This window comes from Schistocerca nitens, chromosome 7 (genome assembly GCF_023898315.1).
Source record: "Schistocerca nitens isolate TAMUIC-IGC-003100 chromosome 7, iqSchNite1.1, whole genome shotgun sequence".
Classification (NCBI taxonomy): domain Eukaryota; kingdom Metazoa; phylum Arthropoda; class Insecta; order Orthoptera; family Acrididae; genus Schistocerca; species Schistocerca nitens.
In genome coordinates, this window is record NC_064620.1 from 43,884,552 (window position 1) to 43,905,932 (window position 21,381).

Below are 21,381 nucleotides of genomic sequence, written 5' to 3' on the forward strand. Positions count from 1 at the left end.
TCGAATAAAATTAATTGAATAATGATAAAATGGGGCCTACACACATAAAGTGTGTGAGGGCCCTATTTTATCTCTACTGACAAATTCATGCCTTCTGTCTGTCATGGATGGTGAAAGATAGTACAAGATCGCTGAAACATCTGATAGGAGTTTTTACAAAACATAAGAAAATGAATAGTTTTCATTTTTTCCTGCTATCTCCAAAGGCTCAATTGCTGTGGGCAATACTACATTTTAATCTTTGCTGTAAACTACTTAGGGGAATTAATGAACAAAAATAAAGAGAGAAATATAAAACGTGTACCCAAATAGGTAAACCAGCATAAGTCCCAATATGGAAGCTGCTCACCATGGTACATATTTGTGCAGTGTGTGTCTTACAGGCTTGCTGAGCCATCATTATTTTCACTTCAAAGGAGATGCTGGAATGTGAATGTCTGCTGTCAACATTGTGTACTGCACCCACATCTGACTAGAGGATTCCAGCTGTCATCCTGATACACAGAAAGACAACTTCAAACAACTGAGAAATAGTAAGGACTTGTTCCAAGCAGGAATCTTCAAATTGAATCTCCTGTTGACAGATCTCTTTGTCAGAAACCAACCTAATGACAGCTGTCCTGACTATAATTCAGCATAAGACACTTTGTACAGAGTGGTAACAAACTGACTCTTCTGACCAAGACCCTATAAATCTGCTGCCCAAACATGGTACATTAGGTGAGGTTGTACCAATAGAACTCCACCATTTATAAAATAACGTAAGCATGCTATTAATGTTAAGATGTCAGTAAGTTAACAATTTCATTAAATGAGAGGAAAGTAGGTACTTGAAATAGTGGCAACCTGCATAACAAGTGATTCATACAGGGAATTATGTACAAATTAAAAAATATATATATAAAAAAAATTGATAATATTGGTGTCTGTTACCTTGCAGGCAGCGAAGTACTGCCATAATTGCTTTTTGTATGCCTCCCAATCCTCTGTCCTCTGCAGACTCGTAATAGGTGGGAAAAGAAGGCGGGTGAGTTGGCAGCTGTTGTGGTTTGGCCATCGGTCCTATCAACACACTATTGAACGCAGTGTTGGGTTCCTGCTGCTGCAACTTCGAATGCTGTTGGCTCTCCAGTTGCTGTTGAAGTAAGTTTAGTAACACCTCAAAGAACGCACTTGTTGTCATTGTCTAATCATTGAGAAACGTGTGCAAAAGTCCAAACACAGTGTCATCGCTTACATCGTAACTCCACACACAAGTAATGCCGAGCAGTTGAGAATAAGTGTCAGAAATGCCTTACAAGTTCCAGAATAGTCAAGGCAATGTACGCAATACAATTCAGAATCGGAGCAGAGTCCAAGTAACCACAGTGAACATACTTTTCTGCGGGGCAAAACGAGGATAATGGAATGTAGTCAAATTAAATCGGGTGATGCTGAGGGAATTAGATTAGGAAATGAGACGCTTAAAGTAGTAAAGGAGTTTTGCTATTTAGGGAGTAAAATAACTGATGATGGTCGAAGTAGAGAGGATATAAAATGTAGACTGGCAATGGCAAGGAAATCGTTTCTGAAGAAGAGAAATTTGTTAACATCGAGTATAAAGTGTCAGGAAGTCGTTTCTGAAAGTATTTGTATGGAGTGTAGCCATGTATGGAAGTGAAACATGGACGATAACCAGTTTGGACAAGAGAAGAATAGAAGCTTTCGAAATGTGGTGCTACAGAAGAATGCTGAAGATAAGATGGGTAAATCACGTAACTAATGAGGAGGTATTGAATAGGATTGTGGCACAACTTGACTAGAAGAAGGGATCGGTTGGTAGGACATGTTTTGAGGCATCAAGGGATCACAAATTTAGCATTGGAGGGTAGCGTGGTGGGTAAAAATCGTAGGGGGAGACCAAGAGATGAATACACTAAGCAGATTCAGAAGGATGTAGGTTGCAGTAGGTACTGGGAGATGAAGGAGCTTGCACAGGATAGAGTAGCATGGAGAGCTGCATCAAACCAGTCTCAGGACTGAAGACCACAACAACAACAACAACAATTTGTTTGACAGTGAGCACTGATCAGTGGGATGGCGGCATGCACAGGCCACATGGCAGAGCTGTTTTCTGATCTTTGATCATGCCATCACCAGGTTGCCTGCCCTGTGCTGCCTGGCACCAGCAAGTTGAATAGTGATGGCCTGCTATGGTGCCTCACACAACTTTATAGTGATGGCGAAAGAGATGCCAATATGTGATGAGCTGAAACTAGTAAATTAGCAAAGTATGAAGTTGAAATTTGTGTTACATACTAAGGTTGACAATCCCTTGGTGGTGTAAAGAATTTATGCATCAAAACCTGTAGATGAACAATCCATATACATACACAATTAAGTTTGCACGGAATCCTCAGCGTGTGAGTCCTACTAATATTTGCTGGTGTTCTCCCCCCCCTCCCCCAACCTGTCACCCATTCACCCCCCCCCCCACCTCCCCTTCCCCCTCTGCTGCCCCACACACCTATCTTCGTATACTATGTATAATGCATTTAGCTCTCTGCTCATATTTACTCTTTCATGGTTTTCTTCTCATAATTTATGTCTTGCTTATTACCTTATCATCCCGGGAGATCCGGGAAAAACCCGGGAATTTTTTCATCCAGGAGAAAACCGGGAAAAATCTGGGAATTTATTAGAATTCCAGGAATTTTTCATTGTTTTAGTTTTCAGTTAAATTTTTGTGATTTTGACTGGTAAGAACCATTACTCTAACAAAGGATATTACTGTATCCTGCTTCTGTGGAATAATACTGCAGCATTAAAACATGAACGTGAAAATAAAACGAAAATAAAACTTAAATTGCAAAGGAAATGCGCCATATAACACAGTGCTTGTACAAGTGTCTGCCAACAGCAGAATGTGTCAAAGGCTTTCAGAAGACTATGCAATGCTTCATAACAACAAATTGGAGTTGTCTTGTTGTCGTGTATGAGTATTACCTTCTCCCGCTTCTGGCTACAGAAATGTGGCTCTTGGCTGTGTAAGCAGCAGTAGCAGCAACCAGCCACATGGTGCCCAGAAAAATTTTACTGGCACGCCCAAGCTGCCAGATTCACACGTGTGCAGCAGGCCCGGATCTAGTGGGGAGTGAGGACAAACCGGGGTATCTGAACCGGGCGGCAATTTCGGGGGGAGGGGGCAAATTCATATTCTTGAGGAAAAAAAAAAACCTTGTTTCACAAAGCACCTAGCATCCAGCGCATGTCGGTCTATCAATTATTCATATGATTTTGAAACGCACCCCTGCTGCTTTTTGAACACATTCTAAGTTGATTTCTGAATGAATTATGAGTTGGTTTTTGAATGCGTGCATAGTGTACGTGACGTCTTTGCCAGGGGAATCCTCGTGACATTTAGAAATAAACTTTCCTGCAGACAAAACAGGACGGGGCTATACGAGCTGAGCGGAATAAAGCCAAACCGGTGAATGCCAAGTGCAGCTTGTTTATGTGGTTGATTCGGTTTGCGAATGTTCAGTGTTGTTAGGGGAAAGCTCACCAGATATGGTGGGTACTGGGGAAAAAAATACCCGGGGTGGACCAAAACTAGCAAGCCTCTGCCCCTCTAACAAGGGAAGGGGGTTGGCGGCAGGAATGTCATCCGGCTGTAAAAACATTCCCAAAACAAGAGGAATGATGGGTGCTTCTCAAGATAAATGTTCCGGAGTAATAGCCTCCCATTCGGATCCCCGGGGGAGGAGTTTTGCAAAGGATCCAAAGGTGTTCAAGATCAGAGTGGGAACTCTAAATGTGGGAACAATGACAGGAAAGGGAACATAGATAGTAGACATGATGCAGAGGAGGAATATAAAGTCTTTGTGTGTGCAAGAGTCAAGGTGGAAGGGCAATAAGACAAAGATCTTAGCTGAAGGCTATAAGCTGCTTTATAGTAGTGCAAGCCCGGAATCAAGAAATGGAGTTGGAGTTATTCTGCACAGAGAGCTTCAAGAAGAGGTATGTGAAGTCAGCAGAGTAATTGATAGGATCATGTGTGTTAAGATGATGTTTGGCGGAGTAATGGTAACAGTGCTGACAGCCTATTCACCCCAAACGAGATGTTCGGAGGACGAGAAGGAAAAATTTTGGAGAGATTTGGATGGAGTAATGGTCGGAATACCAGAGAATGAAAGAGTAATAGTCGGAGGGGATCTAAATGGTCATGGCGGAAGGAAAGGTGGGGAAGAGAGTTGGCATGGAAGATGGGGGTATGGCGAGAGAAATGAGGAAGGAAAAAAGATATTGGAGTTTGCAGTGGCTTTTGGTCTAGTGATTACGAATACCTACTTCCAAAGAAAAAGAGAAAAACTAATAACATACAGGAGTGGCGAAAATAAAAGCCAAATTGATTACATATTATGTAGAAGGAAAAATAGTGGGGAGCTGCGAAATACTAAGGACATACACGGTGAAGGAATACCAACACAACGTAAGTTGATTGTAGCAGATTGTGAGTTGAAAGTATGTAAAAGACAGGGGCACATAAATCAATGTGAAAGGAAAATTAAGTGGTGGAGATTAAAGGATAAAAATTTGAGAGAGGAGTTCAGTAAAAAAGTACTGGGAAAGGTAAAATTGGCAGAGTGTGTGCAGGAGTGGTGGAAAATAAATAGTGCTGCTATAAGGAAGGCCGGGGAGTGTTTGGGTTAACATCTGGGAGAGGGGTGCCAGAAGATAATGAAGCATGGTGGTGGAATGAAGAGGTGCAGAAGGTTGTGAAGGAAAAGAAAGATGCTAAGAGGAAGTGGGATATGTCCGGAAGTGCTGAGGATGGGCAAGCATACAAAAGTGCAAAGGAGGAGGCAAAACAAGCTGTGGCTAAAGCTAAAGCTAAAGCTGAATCAGTAAGGGAGGCATACGAACAACTACAGAAAAATCAGGATATGAGACAAGTGATACGGATTGGCAAATCAAGAGATAAAGCTTCTAAGGATCTAACAGCAATAAAACAAATGAAAGATGAAACAGGAATAATTCTGGGGTTGAATTATTTTGAGAAATTGCTGATGAAGAAAATGTAAGAGTGAAAACTGAGGAAGGAGGGGCAAACGAAGGATTAACGATGGATATAAGTAGAGATGAAGTTGAACGGGCAGTTGAAAAGATGAAAAATGGAAATGCAGTTGGCCGAGACCAGATCCCCATTGAGGTATGGAAGTGTCTTGGTAAAAAGGGAATTGAACTCCTTTGGGATTTAATGAAGAAGATTTGGTGACAGGAGGAGATGCCAGACGAGTGGAGAACTAGTGTACTGATCCCAATATGTAAGGGGAAAGGTGATGTGCAGGACTGCAGTAACTATAGAGGTATTAAACTGATGGCACACACAATGAAAATTTGGGAAAGAGTTATAGAAGCAAGATTATGCAAGAAGACTGTGGTGTGTGGAGAACAGTTTGAGTTCATGCCTGGAAGGGGAATGACTGATGCAATACATGCTATAGTGGAGAGACATGGGAAGCTACATGCCGATCTACATATGGCTTTCATTGATTTGGAGAAAGCATATGACAGAGTCCCAAGGGATAAAATATGGAGAAGCATGAGAGAGCAGTGTGTGACAGGGAAGTATGTGAGGTTAGTGAAGGAAATGTACAGAGGAGCAATGACACAGGTGAGAAGTAGTGTGGGAATGACAAACGAGTTTCCAGTAAAAGTAGGGTTACATCAATGGTCTGCGCTTAGTCCCTACCTCTTTGACCTGATTATGGATGTGCTGGTGAAAGATGTGAAGAAGGAAGCACCGTGGAATATGATGTTTGCGGATGATGTGGTTCTTTGTGAGCAGAGCATCGACAGAATTGAGGAAAAGCTGGAGGACTGGAGGAAGGCACTAGAAGAAAGAGGGATGAAAATTAGCAGTACAAAGTCAGAATATTTAGCACTGAAGGATGTGCAGATGAGGTCTTGCAAGATCCAGGATGAAATGCTGAAATCGGTCTGCAAATTTAAATACCTGGGGTCGTACATACAGAGGGATGGAGGACTGGAAAGCGAGATACAACATTGAATAAATTGCGGTTGGAACAACTGGAGGAAAATGAGTGGAGTGTTGTGTGACAAGAAGGTGAGCATTGGGTTGAAAGGGAAAGTGTACAAGTCGGTGGTAAGGCCTGCTATGATATATGGGGCAGATACATGGCCAATCACAGTAGCCCAGGAAAGGAAGATGGAAGTGGCGGAAATGAGGATGCTGAGGTGGATGTGTGGGGTAACAGAATTAGAAATGAATTTATTAGAGGAGCTGTGAAAGTGTGACTCATGCGGAAAAGATACAAGAGAGCAGACTAAGGTGGTACGGACACTTACAGAGAAGAGTATATCAGAAACAGAGTTGAAGATATAGAGACTGAAGGAGCGAGAAGGAGAGGAAGACTGAAGATGAGGTGGAAGGATAAGCTATCCGGGGACCTACAGGAGAAAGGATGGAAGAAGGAAGAGGCAATGGATAGAGAACTATGGAGGAGAAGGATCCAGAAGAGCAACGCCGACCCTACGTGACGTGGGACAAGGCGACGATAAAGAAGAAGGAAGAAAGTCCAGTTTTTCTGAAGAGTTCTTGTTCTCATGGTTACAAATAATCCTATCCAGTATTAACTGCGAGGGGTTTTCTAAAAATAAAAATAAAAAAAATAGAAAGGGGGGGGGAGAGCAGACTGTCAAACCGGCCGACTGGGAGCAGAAGAGGCACAACAGGACATTTTAATTTTCACTGTTCTGAAATAGTTTGATGGAATCCATTACAAAATATACAGGTTTGAGCTCCACAAAGCAAAATACAGTGACGTGCAGTATAACAGTGTTGTTTGAAGATGCGTGGCACCTCACTGCACACTTAAGACGAAATGACGTGTCTTACATATCCTCGAAGATATATCTTTTATGTATCAGGCTCTTCAGAATGATGTGCACTACAAAATGAACTTATTTTTGAAAAGCCTTTTTTTTTATTTTTGACATTCTGATGCGCAGAGCAGGTCTCTATGTGACCCGTTTTTACATTTAGTGATTTTTGTTTCCTCTTCGTTTACTGCTCTCACATCAAATGAAAACAATATGGATTTCTGTGACTGGGAGCTATCAAGTGAATTAAAATACAGTCACATAATTACAGAAGGGCAAACTATGTTACTAGTTTCAGATTTTATTTTATTTCCACCTTTCTGACAGTCAAGCATTAATCGCTTTGCAGAAAAATGAAGTTATTTTTGTCGGTTTGAAAAATAAATTTTGGCTTTTATTAAACTTTCCTGCTGAGGCAGTCAATTTATTCCACACTATTGGCTAGTTTCAACTGTTCGCTGCATTTCAGGTGCACGTTTTCACCATCTAGCACGTATGGCATTATGCCATAATAGAGAACCAAACATGAGATAGTACAGTACTGGTACTCCAAGAAAATTTACATCCTGAAAACCACACTGAAAATTCTGTGCCTCGTGATGACTGGGTGTTGTGTGCTGTCCTTAGGTTAGTTAGGTTTCAGTAGTTCTAAGTTTTAAGGGACTGATGACCGTAGCTGTTAAGTCCCATAGTGCTCAGAGCCATTTGAACCATTTTTGAACCACACTGAAAAGCTTTATATCTGGTCGAAGCCTACATCATTGAGAATCTGGACATACGAATATGCACTGTAAGGCAAACTATGCATTTTAGTGTGGTTCACGAAATTCTGATGCTGTTGGAGTATCCTCTGATGTCTTGTTTCTTTTATGACATAATGTAAGATCTTTCACTGTTTTACACGTACGTACATACGGGCTTCCTACATCATCATAGCTGCGAAAGCGTGGTGATGCCTCTTATCTGCCGCTCTCTGACAACTGCTGAAATGAATCTATTTTTAACAGGTCACGGGAAAATATTGCGAATTGTTGTTCGGAAAGCATTATTTTCAAAGTAAATTTCCTTTTACACAAGATGAACTATGTGCGAGAATGTATGATGGATTTCTTAAATCACAGAGTGTTTGGTCTCTTTTAAAAATCAACTCTTTGTTGATGAGCCATTTAGAGGAATTTCGAGCCCAGAAGATCAGATTTATGTCTGTATTAAAAATTTTGCTGGCGTATTTCTGTGATGTATCTTAAAGTGTAACATGTGCTAAACAGATCAACATTATAAGTGAAAGCTTAGCTTCTCTTGTAGCTTATTAATCTTCAAGACAAATATTATATGCAAAAGCTTTGCTTCTCTTGTGTCAACACTATGTATATTAATTTAAACCATTAACTTTTCCTGTTGGTGGAATTCGAATTTATACTTTCGTAATACGAAAACATGCAGCGTACATGTTGCTGCACATCAAAGATCTTTACAAAACATGTTTTTTTTCCCCTGAGTATCGTTTTCTAAAGTACCGGGAAATTCTACGCTGCTGTATAAAACCATATCCTATCAAAGGATAAGTTTTACAGTCCCGAGGGAAAGTATACTGTCACTTAACATGGCAAAAGCGTATTTTCACCTGGGAGAAAATGTATTTTTGACCAGGAGATCCAGGAAAAATCCGGGAATTTTTTCTCCTGGTCTGTGTAAACGCCCTGTCCACCTATAAGGTCTCAGGTGTTTATATCTCACCCAGTGCAGACATCAACAATTAGTCTTTCCATCTCACCCTGTGCAGTAAGTATCCCCTGACATGGCGTTGTGGATGACTATTCCATAACTCTCACCATTTCCTAAGTGTCACCAGTCCTTTTCCTTCATCCCTCCTCCTTTCCCTTAAGTCCTTGCACCCAAAGAAGGGGTCACTGGTTACAAAGCTCACACTTCTCTTGCATGTTTTATGTGTGTTTCCTCTTGCTGCCACTTGGTGAGATTTTTTAATCTGACCATATAATATTTTAAACAGTGATTATTTTTGTTGATATAAAGTGTTGTTTAATGGTTATACTCTCTGTAAGGACATGTTGTCATTAGATTCAGGCTGTAGGAAAAAATGTGTAATTCAATTGCCAATTTTTCCCAGTAGCGGCTTCTCATCACTACTAACACCAGTATGAAAAAACATATCTTCAGTATCCATTAAATAAGCATGAAAAGGTTATAGAAGCTCCTAGTCCAAAAAAATAAAATAAATAAAAAATAAAATAAAAAATAAAAATAAAAAATCAGTAAAAGGCCGGTCCTGTTGTGTGCACCATTAATGTAATGCTGGACACTTAATATCAGTTAGTGCACAGAATAATCTACTTTCAACTACTGAATAGTAGTGAAACTATTTGTTTGCAGATTATGGTTTGCATTGGCATGAACATTGCAGAAGATAGTAAATTAGATGCTGTTTGGTAGGAGTATTGCAAATGACATAATTTTCATCATAGATTTCTCATTACTTACCAACCAGTTCTTTAAACAATTTATGTGCTATGTTTCTGCACCTATAGCTATATTATATGAATCATTACAGTGCACATTTCAGAGGATATATTTTATTTTGTTGTCTTTTAAGAGTTCTTCCCATCCCATCTTTATCTTCTCATCTTCAGAAAAGAGATGTCGAAGGCTGAAGAATATTTATAGGTTCAGTCCTGGAAATGAATTCTAGGAGGTTTTCAGTTAGATTGTCTTGAAATATTTTGTGTCTTTCTTTGTATGTATATCAGTTGAGATGTTCATAAAATGTATACCTTTCCCCTTGAGGCAGCAAAGCCTACAACCATACACACTGTTGTTTTTGCACACTTGATATACCCTACTATTCTCTCTTAGTGTGGACCCCAAATGCAGCCTGCACAAGACTGTTGTAAGCAATCAGTTTTATGGACAAACCATAGTTTTCCACTCTGCTATGAGTGAAATAAAGGTCCATTTACTTTTTCAACAAACAATGTGCAATTTTTTTACTTGATATTACTGTGCAAATTTAATCCCAGATATTTGTTGTACGTAATTGATGCCAGTAGTGGTTTATTTATATTGTAGCCAAAGGAATGCAACATTTTTTGTGAAGTGCTTTGTAGCCATACATTTCTCTACATTAAGGGCTAATCGCCATTATTGTTATCAGGTTGATATGTTGCCCAGGTCTCGGTATTAACATAATTTCTATTGTCTAATGGTTTGTTGTGTGCTATCACCCTAAGAAATTCTAAACTGCTAATAATGAAATTTGGTAATGGAATGTTCTGGTGGAATATAAGCAATTTAGTAATAGCAACTCACCGAATAGTAGAGGTGCTGAGTCTTTGGCACATAAACAAGACTGAAAACTTTACTAATTTTTGGACCATGCTTTTTTCTATCTAGGGTAAACACACACACACACACACACACCACCAGTAATTTCTTTGCTCGGTATTGTCTGCAACCATACTTCGCAAACCATTGAGGAGTCCATTGTACTCCACTTGATCAGATCATTCCTGCATTCATTTTATATCTTCATTATGGTGTTCAATTTTACTTCTATGTTCCCATTGAAGCAAGAAACATTGCTTTTGGGAAGGTAAGAGACGAGGTACTGGCGGAAGTGAAGCTGTGCATGGGTAGCGTAGTTGGCACTTGCCCATGAAAGGCAAAGGTCCTGAGTTCGAGTCTTGGTCTGGCACACAGTTTTAATCTGCCAGGAAGTTTCAACTTTGCTTTTGGTTTGCCTTATTTTGTTTTTAGGTTTGTGTATGCCAGTTCTCCTTGTGACTGAATCAATTCAATGATTTGACATTGCAGTTAAATCAGCATCTTGAATTTACTTGTCCAACTAACTCAATGACTTGTCCAACTACCTCATTTTTTAATTTGATACAATTTTCTACACTTGTTTCCTTATCTTCACAGTTGTTATTTTCATTATCAACATCATCAGTCTCTTTCACAGCCACATTGCCCTTAGCTGCAATGGATTAAATTTGTATCCTCCATAACATCACTTCTTCACCTATAACAAATTATTTACTGTAGTAGCTGTCCCATCACTTATTATTGCCTTGTATAGTTGAAAAGTACCCACCTAATTTTAATTTTGCCCAGTTATTTACAGTCAGTCATTTAAAGCACTGTCCTGTCCCTGTACTTTCTCTGTGACATTGAAGGACACTTTTTCGAATAAGTATATCAAGGTTTACTGTTCTAAAAATTATTTTCCAACTATGTCATGCATGCAATCCACATATCTAACAAAATGATCAAAAAGTTATAATGTGAACCTGTAGTGAAGTAGGCTTATGGGAAACCACAATGACAACCTTATATGTCAAAAGAACAGAACTCTTTTTGCCATTTAAAATTGATAGTGTCTCCTTGATCTGAATATTCACTCTGGCTACTATTATTTCAGTTAAGTAACACCATTGTATTTTCCAAATAAAGGTATATGATGAAGTAATAAAGTTGCACACTGCATTTAATAATATTGTGTACTAGTTCAAAAGTATACATTGATCTTCATACATTAGATCATGTTGCTTTCTACCTCACTACAGGTTGTTATCTTTTAGATTTACAAAAAATCTTGTGGGACTGTTGCGTTGTCAATATCTTATGTCTTAATTCTGATGTTTAACATTGAATACCACAAGGCACAAAATTCATGGAATCCTCAAACTCTCAAAGCATTCCATCTGGATGGATGGAAATGGGCCATGCGACATAGACTGAGGCGAGTGGTTTTGATGAGTGGATTGGGTGAGGAGCAAAGGGAGGTATGGAGTGTGATGGAGACTGGAAATGGGAGGGAGATTTGGAGATAGGGAGTGAGATGGAGACTTGCAGTGGGAGGGGGGTTTGGGGAAGCGTGCTGACACCTGGGAGGCAGGCAGCAGGTTTGCAGTATAGGATTGTAGGATGGAGAGGCAGCACAGAATAGGAATGCGAGACTCTGGCACTGCCATCGGTGAGTTTGTGGAGGGCACAATGACACTGCTATGGGGGGAGGGCCTTGGGAGGGGGTGAGTGTACAGAGGAAGGGGAGACACTGGACAAGAAGGTGTCAGTACAGAATGAGTGAAGTTGAGGTCAGGGGCAAGGTGGAGGTGTATGTGGTATATGGGACTAGTGGAGGTTGATTAAGTGAAGCAGATGTTACCCCCATAAAGCATCAATGCAGTCCTTAATATGGAATTTTAGCTCCAATACCTATTGGACTAAAACAGGAAAATAAAACATTTTAACTGAAGATGGTACATTGCTAACAACAATGTTCCGAACCAAAACTGTGTAACATCTGTTTAATGCATCCCTGTACATTTTAGTCTTCAGAATTTTGCATCTTTGACTTTGTAACAGATAACTGAAGTAATTGCTGTGACACCTACATTTATTTTCTTATTTTTATAATGATTGAAGCATTGTTTATTATTAATAAATATTGTTAATAAAAAATATGTATTTGAATATTGTCTGTAGTCAGAAAATATTTTCTTCTGTATAGGTTCGAATGTTTGGAACAATTGTGTCATCATGGCTTGGCCGTTGTTCTACAGTGGACAAAAGTATGGAAACAGCGGTTGTATCAGCAACAATGGCAGTGTATAGTGCAATTGAATCAGAAATGAGGCCTACTCCTGATCGTACCCATTACACATTTAACCTTAGAGATTTAGCACGTGTTTTCCAGGGCCTTCTAATGCATGTACCAGGAGAAATTAAAGTAAGTTGACTGAGAATGCATAATACTTTCCTAAGTCCTACATCAAATTATCTCAAAACTCTTAGGTAGTATTGTGTTGCAGCCTTTGAGCTGCTAAACTCGGCAATAAATTAATTAAAGGCTGTAATAGAGTATTTGCAAACTGCCACCAGACAGTTAATTATAAATTCAGGTAATTTCTTTGCATTTATGCATACATTCTACTTAATATAACCATTTTCTAATTTTGTGAAGTTCCATATATGTGCCCAGAACCACTATTTATTTTTTGTTAATTGTGGTTATTTAATTCATGAAACCTGATAATTACATCAATGTCTTAATGCCTCAGCATCTATATTGAACTTTCTAACAGTGGAAAGTACAGGATGGAATAACAGCAATATGGAAACGATATATTACTACTCACTACACAGAGGATACATTGAGTCATGAAGAGGCACAATGAAAAAGAATGTTGGAAATGTTGAGCTTTTGGCCTGTGTCCTTCATCAGAAGTAGGAAATACACATACATTTACAAGGCACAGTTCACACAGACACAGCCAATCTCTGGATGCTAAGGCCCAATTGTAGCTGTGCCTGAGATAAGCAGGGGGAGGAAGTGGGGGTACAGAATAGACATAAGGTGAACAATGGTAGGGATAACAGGGTGGGAATGAGTAAAGATGTAAGTGGTGCATGTGGGAGCAGGTGCAGGAATATGGTGGGGCAGGAGAAGGACAGTATCTACATGCGTTGGCAGGGTAGAAGGTGTGTGTAGTACTGTAATGGGAGCAGGGAAGACGATAGATAGGTAGATAGAGGACAGGAACTAACAGAGATTGATGCCAGGAATGAAGGATATGTTGCAGGGAGAGATGTGCAGTTCAGAAATTCTGATGTTGGTGAGGAGAACACAGATGGTACAGGCCATGAGGTAGCCATTAAAGTGAAGCACATCACGTTAGACAGCATACTTGGCAACTGGCTGGTCAAACTGCCTCACAGATAGTGTGTTTGCTGCTGTTGGTAGTAGTTTATCTTGTAACAAAAGTTGCAGGTAGCGTGGGTAGTTGTTCTGCTTGACAAACAGAATAAATTAATAATTGGTTCCTTTTACCAAATCCCTGCAAAGATGATACAGTTGCTGATCATTTCAAAGAAATCTTGAGTCTCATTTCAAATAGGTACCGGTACCCCACTCATACAGTTATAAGTGGTGGTGAATTCAATCTACCCTCAAAACGCTAGTGAAAATGCATGTTTAAAGTAGGTGGTAGGCCCAAAGAATCGTCTGAAATTGTACTAAGTGTTTTCTTAAAAAATTATTAGTTCAGGAATCCATTCAATGCATAAATGATTGTGAAAACATACTTGATCGTTCAGCAGCAAATAATCCTGAGCAAATAGGAAGCATCGAGATGGATACAGGGCTTAGTGACCACAAGGTCATTATAGCAAGACTTAATACTGTACTTCCATATCCACCAAAAATAAAAGGAAAATATTTCTATTTAAAAGGAAAAGCACATAAGAATTTGCTTGATGTCTTCCTAAGAGACAGTCTCCACTCCTTCCAAACAAACTGTGTAAGCATACAGTCACAAAACTTGCAGACTTCAATCTTTCATCATCATTCTCTAGAATTACATCCAGTCATGGAGGGTCATGTATATTTGTTAAAACTGGTATTGATTATTGTAACATAAAACCCATTGAACTGTTAGGTGAAAAGAAAGCTTCTGAAGTATCTGCAGTTGAACTCTCTGCATTAAAATTAATAATCATCTGTGTATATAGGAGCCCTGATGTGAACTTAAATGATTTCTGTCATCAACTCTGCAGCTTTAAATACTATAAAAAACTTCAACAAAACAGTGATTATATGTGGAGATATCAATATCGATTTTCAAGAAATCTCAAAAGACCAGCAAGGCGTAATGGCCCTACTGGAAACATATAACATAAAAGCCACCATAGATTCTCCTACAAGAGTTACACCAACAACTAGCTCAACAATTGATCAGATATTAATAAACACAAATGTTAATCACAATTTCTGTGCCGGGAATCTTAATACTGGCTTCAGTGATCACTATGCACAATTTATTGCTTTACACACCCCAAGTGAAACAAATGAGAAAGAGGAACTTGTAAAAGAAACAAGAAAATTCACCAACAAACAAATAAACGTTTTTATACAGAGACTAAGTGAAGAAACCTGGCACGAAGTGTATACTTGTGAAAATACCAACAAAAAGTTCGAAAAATTTATGGAAATCTTCATGTCATACTATGAAGCTGCATTTCCATAAAAAATAAATAAATAAATAAAAAGTCAACCTAACTTCAAAAAGAACAAATGGATTACAACAGGTATTAGAATCTCTTATGCACAGAAAAGAAGATTACACAATATAGCAAAGACACAGAACATGCCTCATGAATTTCATTTGTACCTGAAGAATTACAAGAGGAACCTCAAAAATGTTGTAAGGAAAGATAAAACACTGGCAAATGACAAATACATTGAAAATTCAAAAAAACAAATCTAAAGCTATATGGGAAGTTATAAAAAATCAAACAAGTGAAACTGAACAGTATAAAAATATAAACTTATGATATGAAGGACAAATGATTTCTTGCCCAACAAAAATTGCAGGGACCTTCAACAAATATTTTGCAAGTGTGGTGAACAGTTGGTGAGTGGACTGGAAGAACACAACAGAATATTTATTTATTCTTTGCCCATGGACTCCAGCTGAAAATCCAGCTGAGCGTATTGGGTGTGTCATACAATAGGCTGTTAACATCAAACTTGATTTCATTATATATAAATGAAACAAATAATTAAACAGAAATAGTCTATAAGCATACAAAGGTATTACATGTTTCACTTTATATATACACACAAATCCAAACAACATACAGAAATGATAATTTTTAAAGGTACATTTCAGTAATGATATGTTTAAACACATTCTTAGTATTCACCCAAACTGTATATACATTTCTCTGTGAGATATAGTTTCAAATGATGGTTAAAACATTTTAGGTCTGTTTCTTTTTTAATGATTTTGGGGAGTTTATTAAAAAACCTTTTGCCTGCTTCTTCAGGGGCAGTCATAGACAGTTTTAGATTTCTGTTTATCATGTAGTAATTTTCATTTCCTCTTGTACCGTGTTTGTGTACATCTTTATTTAGGAGGTGTTTATCGCTTGACCTTACCGCCATTATGCTTTGGTATATGTACAGTGAATATACCGTCATAATATTATAGTGTACAAAAGCTTCCCTACAGGTCTGTCTTGGTGGTATTTTTGCAATGCATCACAGTGCCCTTTTCTGAATTGTGAATATTCTTTTTAAGTAGCTCACCTCCATCATCCAATAATGTGAGGAACGTGTCTACATCGTTCCTTTCACCCACAAATACTGAAGAAATTTTATCAATTATAAAAACCTTGAAAACAGGGTACTCATGTGGAATTATTAAAAAATGCTGTCTTATGTTAGCTGAACCCTTGACACATTTGTGCAACACCTCACTGGTATCAGGAACCTTCCCTTCATGCTTAAAAACAGCAAAACAGAAACCACTGCTCAAAAAAGGAAATCCAGAATGTGTTTCAAATTATAAACCAATAGTCCTATTGCCTGTATTTAAAAAAAAAAATTAGAATTTTTTTTTTAAATAAGACATTGTCTGATTTCCTAAATAAAAATAACATTTTCTCTCCCTCACAAATGGTTTCAGGAAAGGCTGTTCAACTGAAAGTGCAATATTTGAATTTCTTAATGAAATCTGTACTAAACTGGATGCAAGTGAGTTTGTGACAGGCATATGTCTTGATTTATCCAAAGCTTTTGACGTCATTGACCATAATGCCCTGCTGCAGAAGCTTGACCTTTTAGGAATTAGAGGTACATCCAATGAGTGGCTCAGGACATACCTATGTGGTCACAAACAGGTGGTTGAAGTGCAATATACTGACCATAACAAAATCGGCTACTACTATTCAGGATGTGCAAATGTGAAATATGGCGTCCCTCAAGGATCAGTATTAGGACCCATTCTGTTTCTCCTCTATGTCACTGATCTTATGTACAACAAGTATTGCCAAACTACCCTCCAATTTGCAGACGATACAAGCTTCCTTGTTAGTGGTAAAATAGAAGAAAAACTAGAAGACTCCACTACCCAAACAATGAACAGGGTAGAACTGTGGTTCAGCTATAACAAGCTAATTATAAACAAAGAAAAGGCAGTAGCACTGAACGTCTATAATCCAAAAGGAAGACACCACCCAAATAATACAAATAGAACTAAGGGACAGAGTTCTTGAAAGTGTTGACAGCACAAAATTTCTGGGACTCTGGCTCCAGAACAACACAAAATGATAGTTACACATTGAATATTTGCAAAGAAAATTAAGCAAAACCTTCTACCTGATAGGGATCTTAAAAACTTGTTGCAGCAAAGCCAACCTGTTAAATGTGTACTACTCCTATGTGCATATTGTAATTAAATATGGCATAATATTCTAGGGCAATGCAACAACAAATATTAAACTTTTCAGGATGCAAAAGAGAATATTAAGAATTATTGAATGAGTAAACAATACAAAATCATGCAGACCCATATTCAAAAAACTGTCAGTTCTTCCTTTTCCTTGCATTTTTATCTATGAAACATCAGTTTTCATCATTCTATATATTGATAGACACCCAGATATCTTATTAAAAAAATGAAAATATATATGCATACAATACAAGGCAAAAATCTGACCTTCATATGAAACAGGTGAGAACACATTATGCCAAAAAGGCACTCTACATACTGGGATAAAGATTTACAATAATCTGCCTAACCGTTTTAAATCAGTAGGTAAACTCAGTAGTTTTAAGGCTGAACTAAAGGCATACTTAATTGATCGTTGCTTTTCCAATCTGACAGAGTACCTACAAACCAAACAACAAAAATAAAGATGCATTATGAATATTCTACTTTGTATGTTGCCTCTAATGTTTGTTGTACAAATGATTCTTTGCTAAATTACTTCAATATCTAGTCCTTAGGAATGCAATACAAATGGTATTTTATCTTGTAAAGACCTAACCATGTCCAATATCCTTGTATATATTCTATACATGTAGGATTTGAAGAACTAATTAATAAGTACATCAGTTGTGGCTTAAATTTAAGGAAATAGTATTGACAGCAGTTGAGAGACTTATATAAAATAAATTATTAATAAATGGAACTGATCATGCATGGTACTGAAAAAGGTCAGAACACTATTACTTAAGCAACCAAAAAGCAAGCTTTGTTTAAAAGAATCCAAAATCTCCAAGACTGGCAATATTAAACTGAAGCTCAAGACTGAGTACTGTCTTCAGTGTGAGATGCTTTTGATAGTTTCCAGTTGCAAACTTTGTCTCAAAATCTGGCAGAAATTCCAGAGAGCACCTGGTCATATGTAAAGTACAGCAGTTGTAGGACATAACCAATACTTTCAATGTACAATACCAATGACAGTATCACTAAAATGGAGTTACTAAATATGGTCGTCAGATGTTCCTTAACCAGAGAAGACAAAGTAAACATTCCAAAATTTGGATAAAGAACAGCAGCCAACGTGAGTAACTTAGAAACAGATATCCTAGTGTAGTGAAGCAACTTACATCAATTGGTAAACACAAGTCCCCTGGTCCAGATTTTACACCAGTTTGATTCCTTTCAGAGTATGCTGATGCAAAAGCTCCATCTTAGCCATCATATACAACCCTCTCCCTTAAAACCCACATCATTTCGTCTTTCCCTCTCCTTCCCTCTTTCCTGATGAAGCAACTGTGGGTAGCGAAAGCTTGAAATTTGTATGTATGTTTGTGTGTTTTTTTAATTGAGTCTATCAACATACCAGCGCTTTCTCATTTGGTAAGTTACAGCACCTTTGTTTTTTATATATATTTTTTTCCCATGTGGAATGTTTCCCCCTATTATATTCATATCATTAATTTGAACCCAAAAATTATGTTCGTTATTGTCACTGTTGCATTTTGAAATCTTTTCTGTCATCTTACTTTCTCTTTTTGTTTGTGCAAATAGTTTCACTTTGTATTCACCTTCCCTTTTTACCGTAATCTATCATACAATTTTATCCTGCATATATATACTCTATAATACATAACTTACTTCCAAACCATAACAAAAAAAAATTTTTACCACTTTCAACATTATCACTGCTATAAAATCCACTGTTCCCAGTTTACAAACTTTTCTTGTGTAACCTCGTGAATACTATTGCACAGCTTCAGTTCCTTTCACCTATTAAACCACCATTTCGGCTAGTTCTGACAACTTTTGGTTTATTTCCATTCCCGTTTTTCCCACATCACTGATCATTTTTTAGCAGCTTCCCACAGGTTTTAACGTTATTATTTCTTCGTCAGACAATTGTTAGGCTCATTTTCATAATCTGCCACCACATAACCACTCCTTTTAATACATTTACACGCAGTTTTTCGAAATTTTCCCGAATTTCTCCGCCCTTTAACGTGTTTTGGAGGTTAATACAACTACCTGACCTTTGTGCACATCGTTGTTTACCAAACCAATTTCACCACAGGATCAACATAGCTCAGCTTTAACCAACACTTTTTCGACTTTTTTCACACCAGAACTCCAGTTGCTTACTAGTTCACTTTTATCTCTCCCCATATATTTTTATTTTCATTTTAGCCTCATGTTACACTTTCCACCATCTAAATACCATGTCAGCCTCACAACATCCTCACAACGACCCCATTAAGTTTTATTTACATTCCCTCCGCAAACATGCCTTCACCTTAGCCAGATTACACTCCCATATTTTATTTACTCAGGCTTGTCTGACACTTGGCATTACCCCCAAAGGCCTCACACTTAAACTTCCCATCTCTGGCTGTAACCCTTCTTTCCATCAGTCCCTATACCAGTTCCAAACTGAACAATCCATAGCCCTCACCTGCTTAATCCTTCAGCTATACATCAACTCAGCCAACGAACACACCCGTCAACTCCTATCCCTAATCAACGTCCTCAATCTTTCCTCTCCCACATCCACACCGGCTGTTCAGAGCATCCTCCTACAGGCCAACTGCAAATTAGAACAGCACGTCGCCCCCCACCTCAAAAAACTTTCCAATCTCCTGGTTTCCCACCTCCAGAAAGGCAACTCTTTCACGCTCCACAACCTTTCCAACAAACCTCAACCTCCTCTTATTGCACACAGACCCAGTCTCTCCCATCTACTCAATCTCCCACTTCCAGCTCCATTCCCCCCAAAACCTCAAAATTCTAATCAACACAATCTGTAACCACAACACCCCAAATCAGTAGTTGACCTTTCCTCCAAACCTCTCTCCCAATCCGAAACCTCTGTCTTATCCAAAGGCCTCACCTTCAGCCCTACTCCCAGATTCAACCAAACAGCCCTCGTCAATGATTTACTGTCCTACACTCGTAGTCTCTGCTGGAAATATCATTTTGCCACGAAGAAAAATAATCCTAATCCTACTCCTAATGATCCAACTCCCCAAGACATTATCCAAATTGAACCCTGCCTGGAACAGTTCCATCCTCCGTCACAGCGGGACCCACCTCCTCTTCCTCAAAATCACCCTCTCCAAACCTTCCAGGAATTACTCACTTCCAGCCTTACCTCTCAATCTTTCTTGAAAATCCTTAATCCTCCTCCCAACTTCACCACAGCTGAAGCCCAGGCGATCTGTGATCTGGAGGCTGACCGATCCATCGTCATTCCTCTGGCTGACAAGGGTTCCACAACTGTGGTACTTGATCGTTGGGAGTATGTGACCGAGGGACTGCGTTAGCTTTCAGACAACACTACATGCAAAGTTTGCCATGGTAAATCCATTCCTGATGTCCAGGCGGAGCTTCAAGGAATCCTCAGAACCTTAAGCCCCCTAAAAAACCTTTCACCTCACTCCATCAACCTCCTGACCCCACCGACACCCCACACCCCTACCTTCTTCCTAAAATTCACAAACCCCATCATCCTGGCCGCCCCATTGTAGCTGGTTACCAAGCCCCCACAGAACGTATCTCGGCCTACGTAGGTCAACACCTTCAACCCATTACATGCAGTCTCCCATCCTTCATCAGACACCAACCACTTTCTCGAACGCCTGGAATTCTTACCCAATCTGTTACCCTGGAAACCATCCTAGTAACCATTGATGCCACTTCCTTATACACAAATATCCCGCACGTCCAGGGCCTCGCTGTGATGGAGCACTTCCTTTCATGCCGATCACCTGCTACCCTACCTAAAACCTCTTTCCTCATTACCTTAGCTAGCTTCGCCCTAACCCTCAACTTCTTCACTTTTGAAGGCCAGACATACCAACAATTGAAGGGAACAGCCATGGTTACCAGGATGGCCCCCTCGTACGCCAATGTATTTATGGGTCGCTTAGAGGAAGCCTTCTTGGTTACCGAAGCCTGCCATCCCAAAGTTTGGTACAGATTTATTGATGACATCTTCATGATCTGGACTCACAGTGAAGAAGAACCCCAGAATTTCCTCTCCAATCTCAACTCCTTTGGTTCCTGGTCCTACTCCAAATCTCATGCCACTTTCGTCGACGTTGACCTCCATCTGTCCAATGGCCAGCTTCACACATCTGTCCACATCAAACCCACCAACAAGGAACAGTACCTCCATTATGACAGCTGCCACCCATTCCATATCAAACAATCCCTT

The 21,381-nt window shown here is 39.0% G+C and overlaps 1 protein-coding gene across 1 annotated transcript in view; it reads left to right on the top strand.

Moving 5' to 3' along the window:
- Window positions 1-21,381, top strand: part of LOC126195465 (dynein axonemal heavy chain 1-like) — a 963,710-nt gene that overhangs the window by 496,357 nt on the left and 445,972 nt on the right. Inside the window, exon 37 of the mRNA XM_049934091.1 lies at window positions 12,413-12,631. Within this exon, the coding sequence (XP_049790048.1) occupies window positions 12,413-12,631 (219 nt within the window). The remainder of the gene's footprint in view (window positions 1-12,412; window positions 12,632-21,381) is intronic.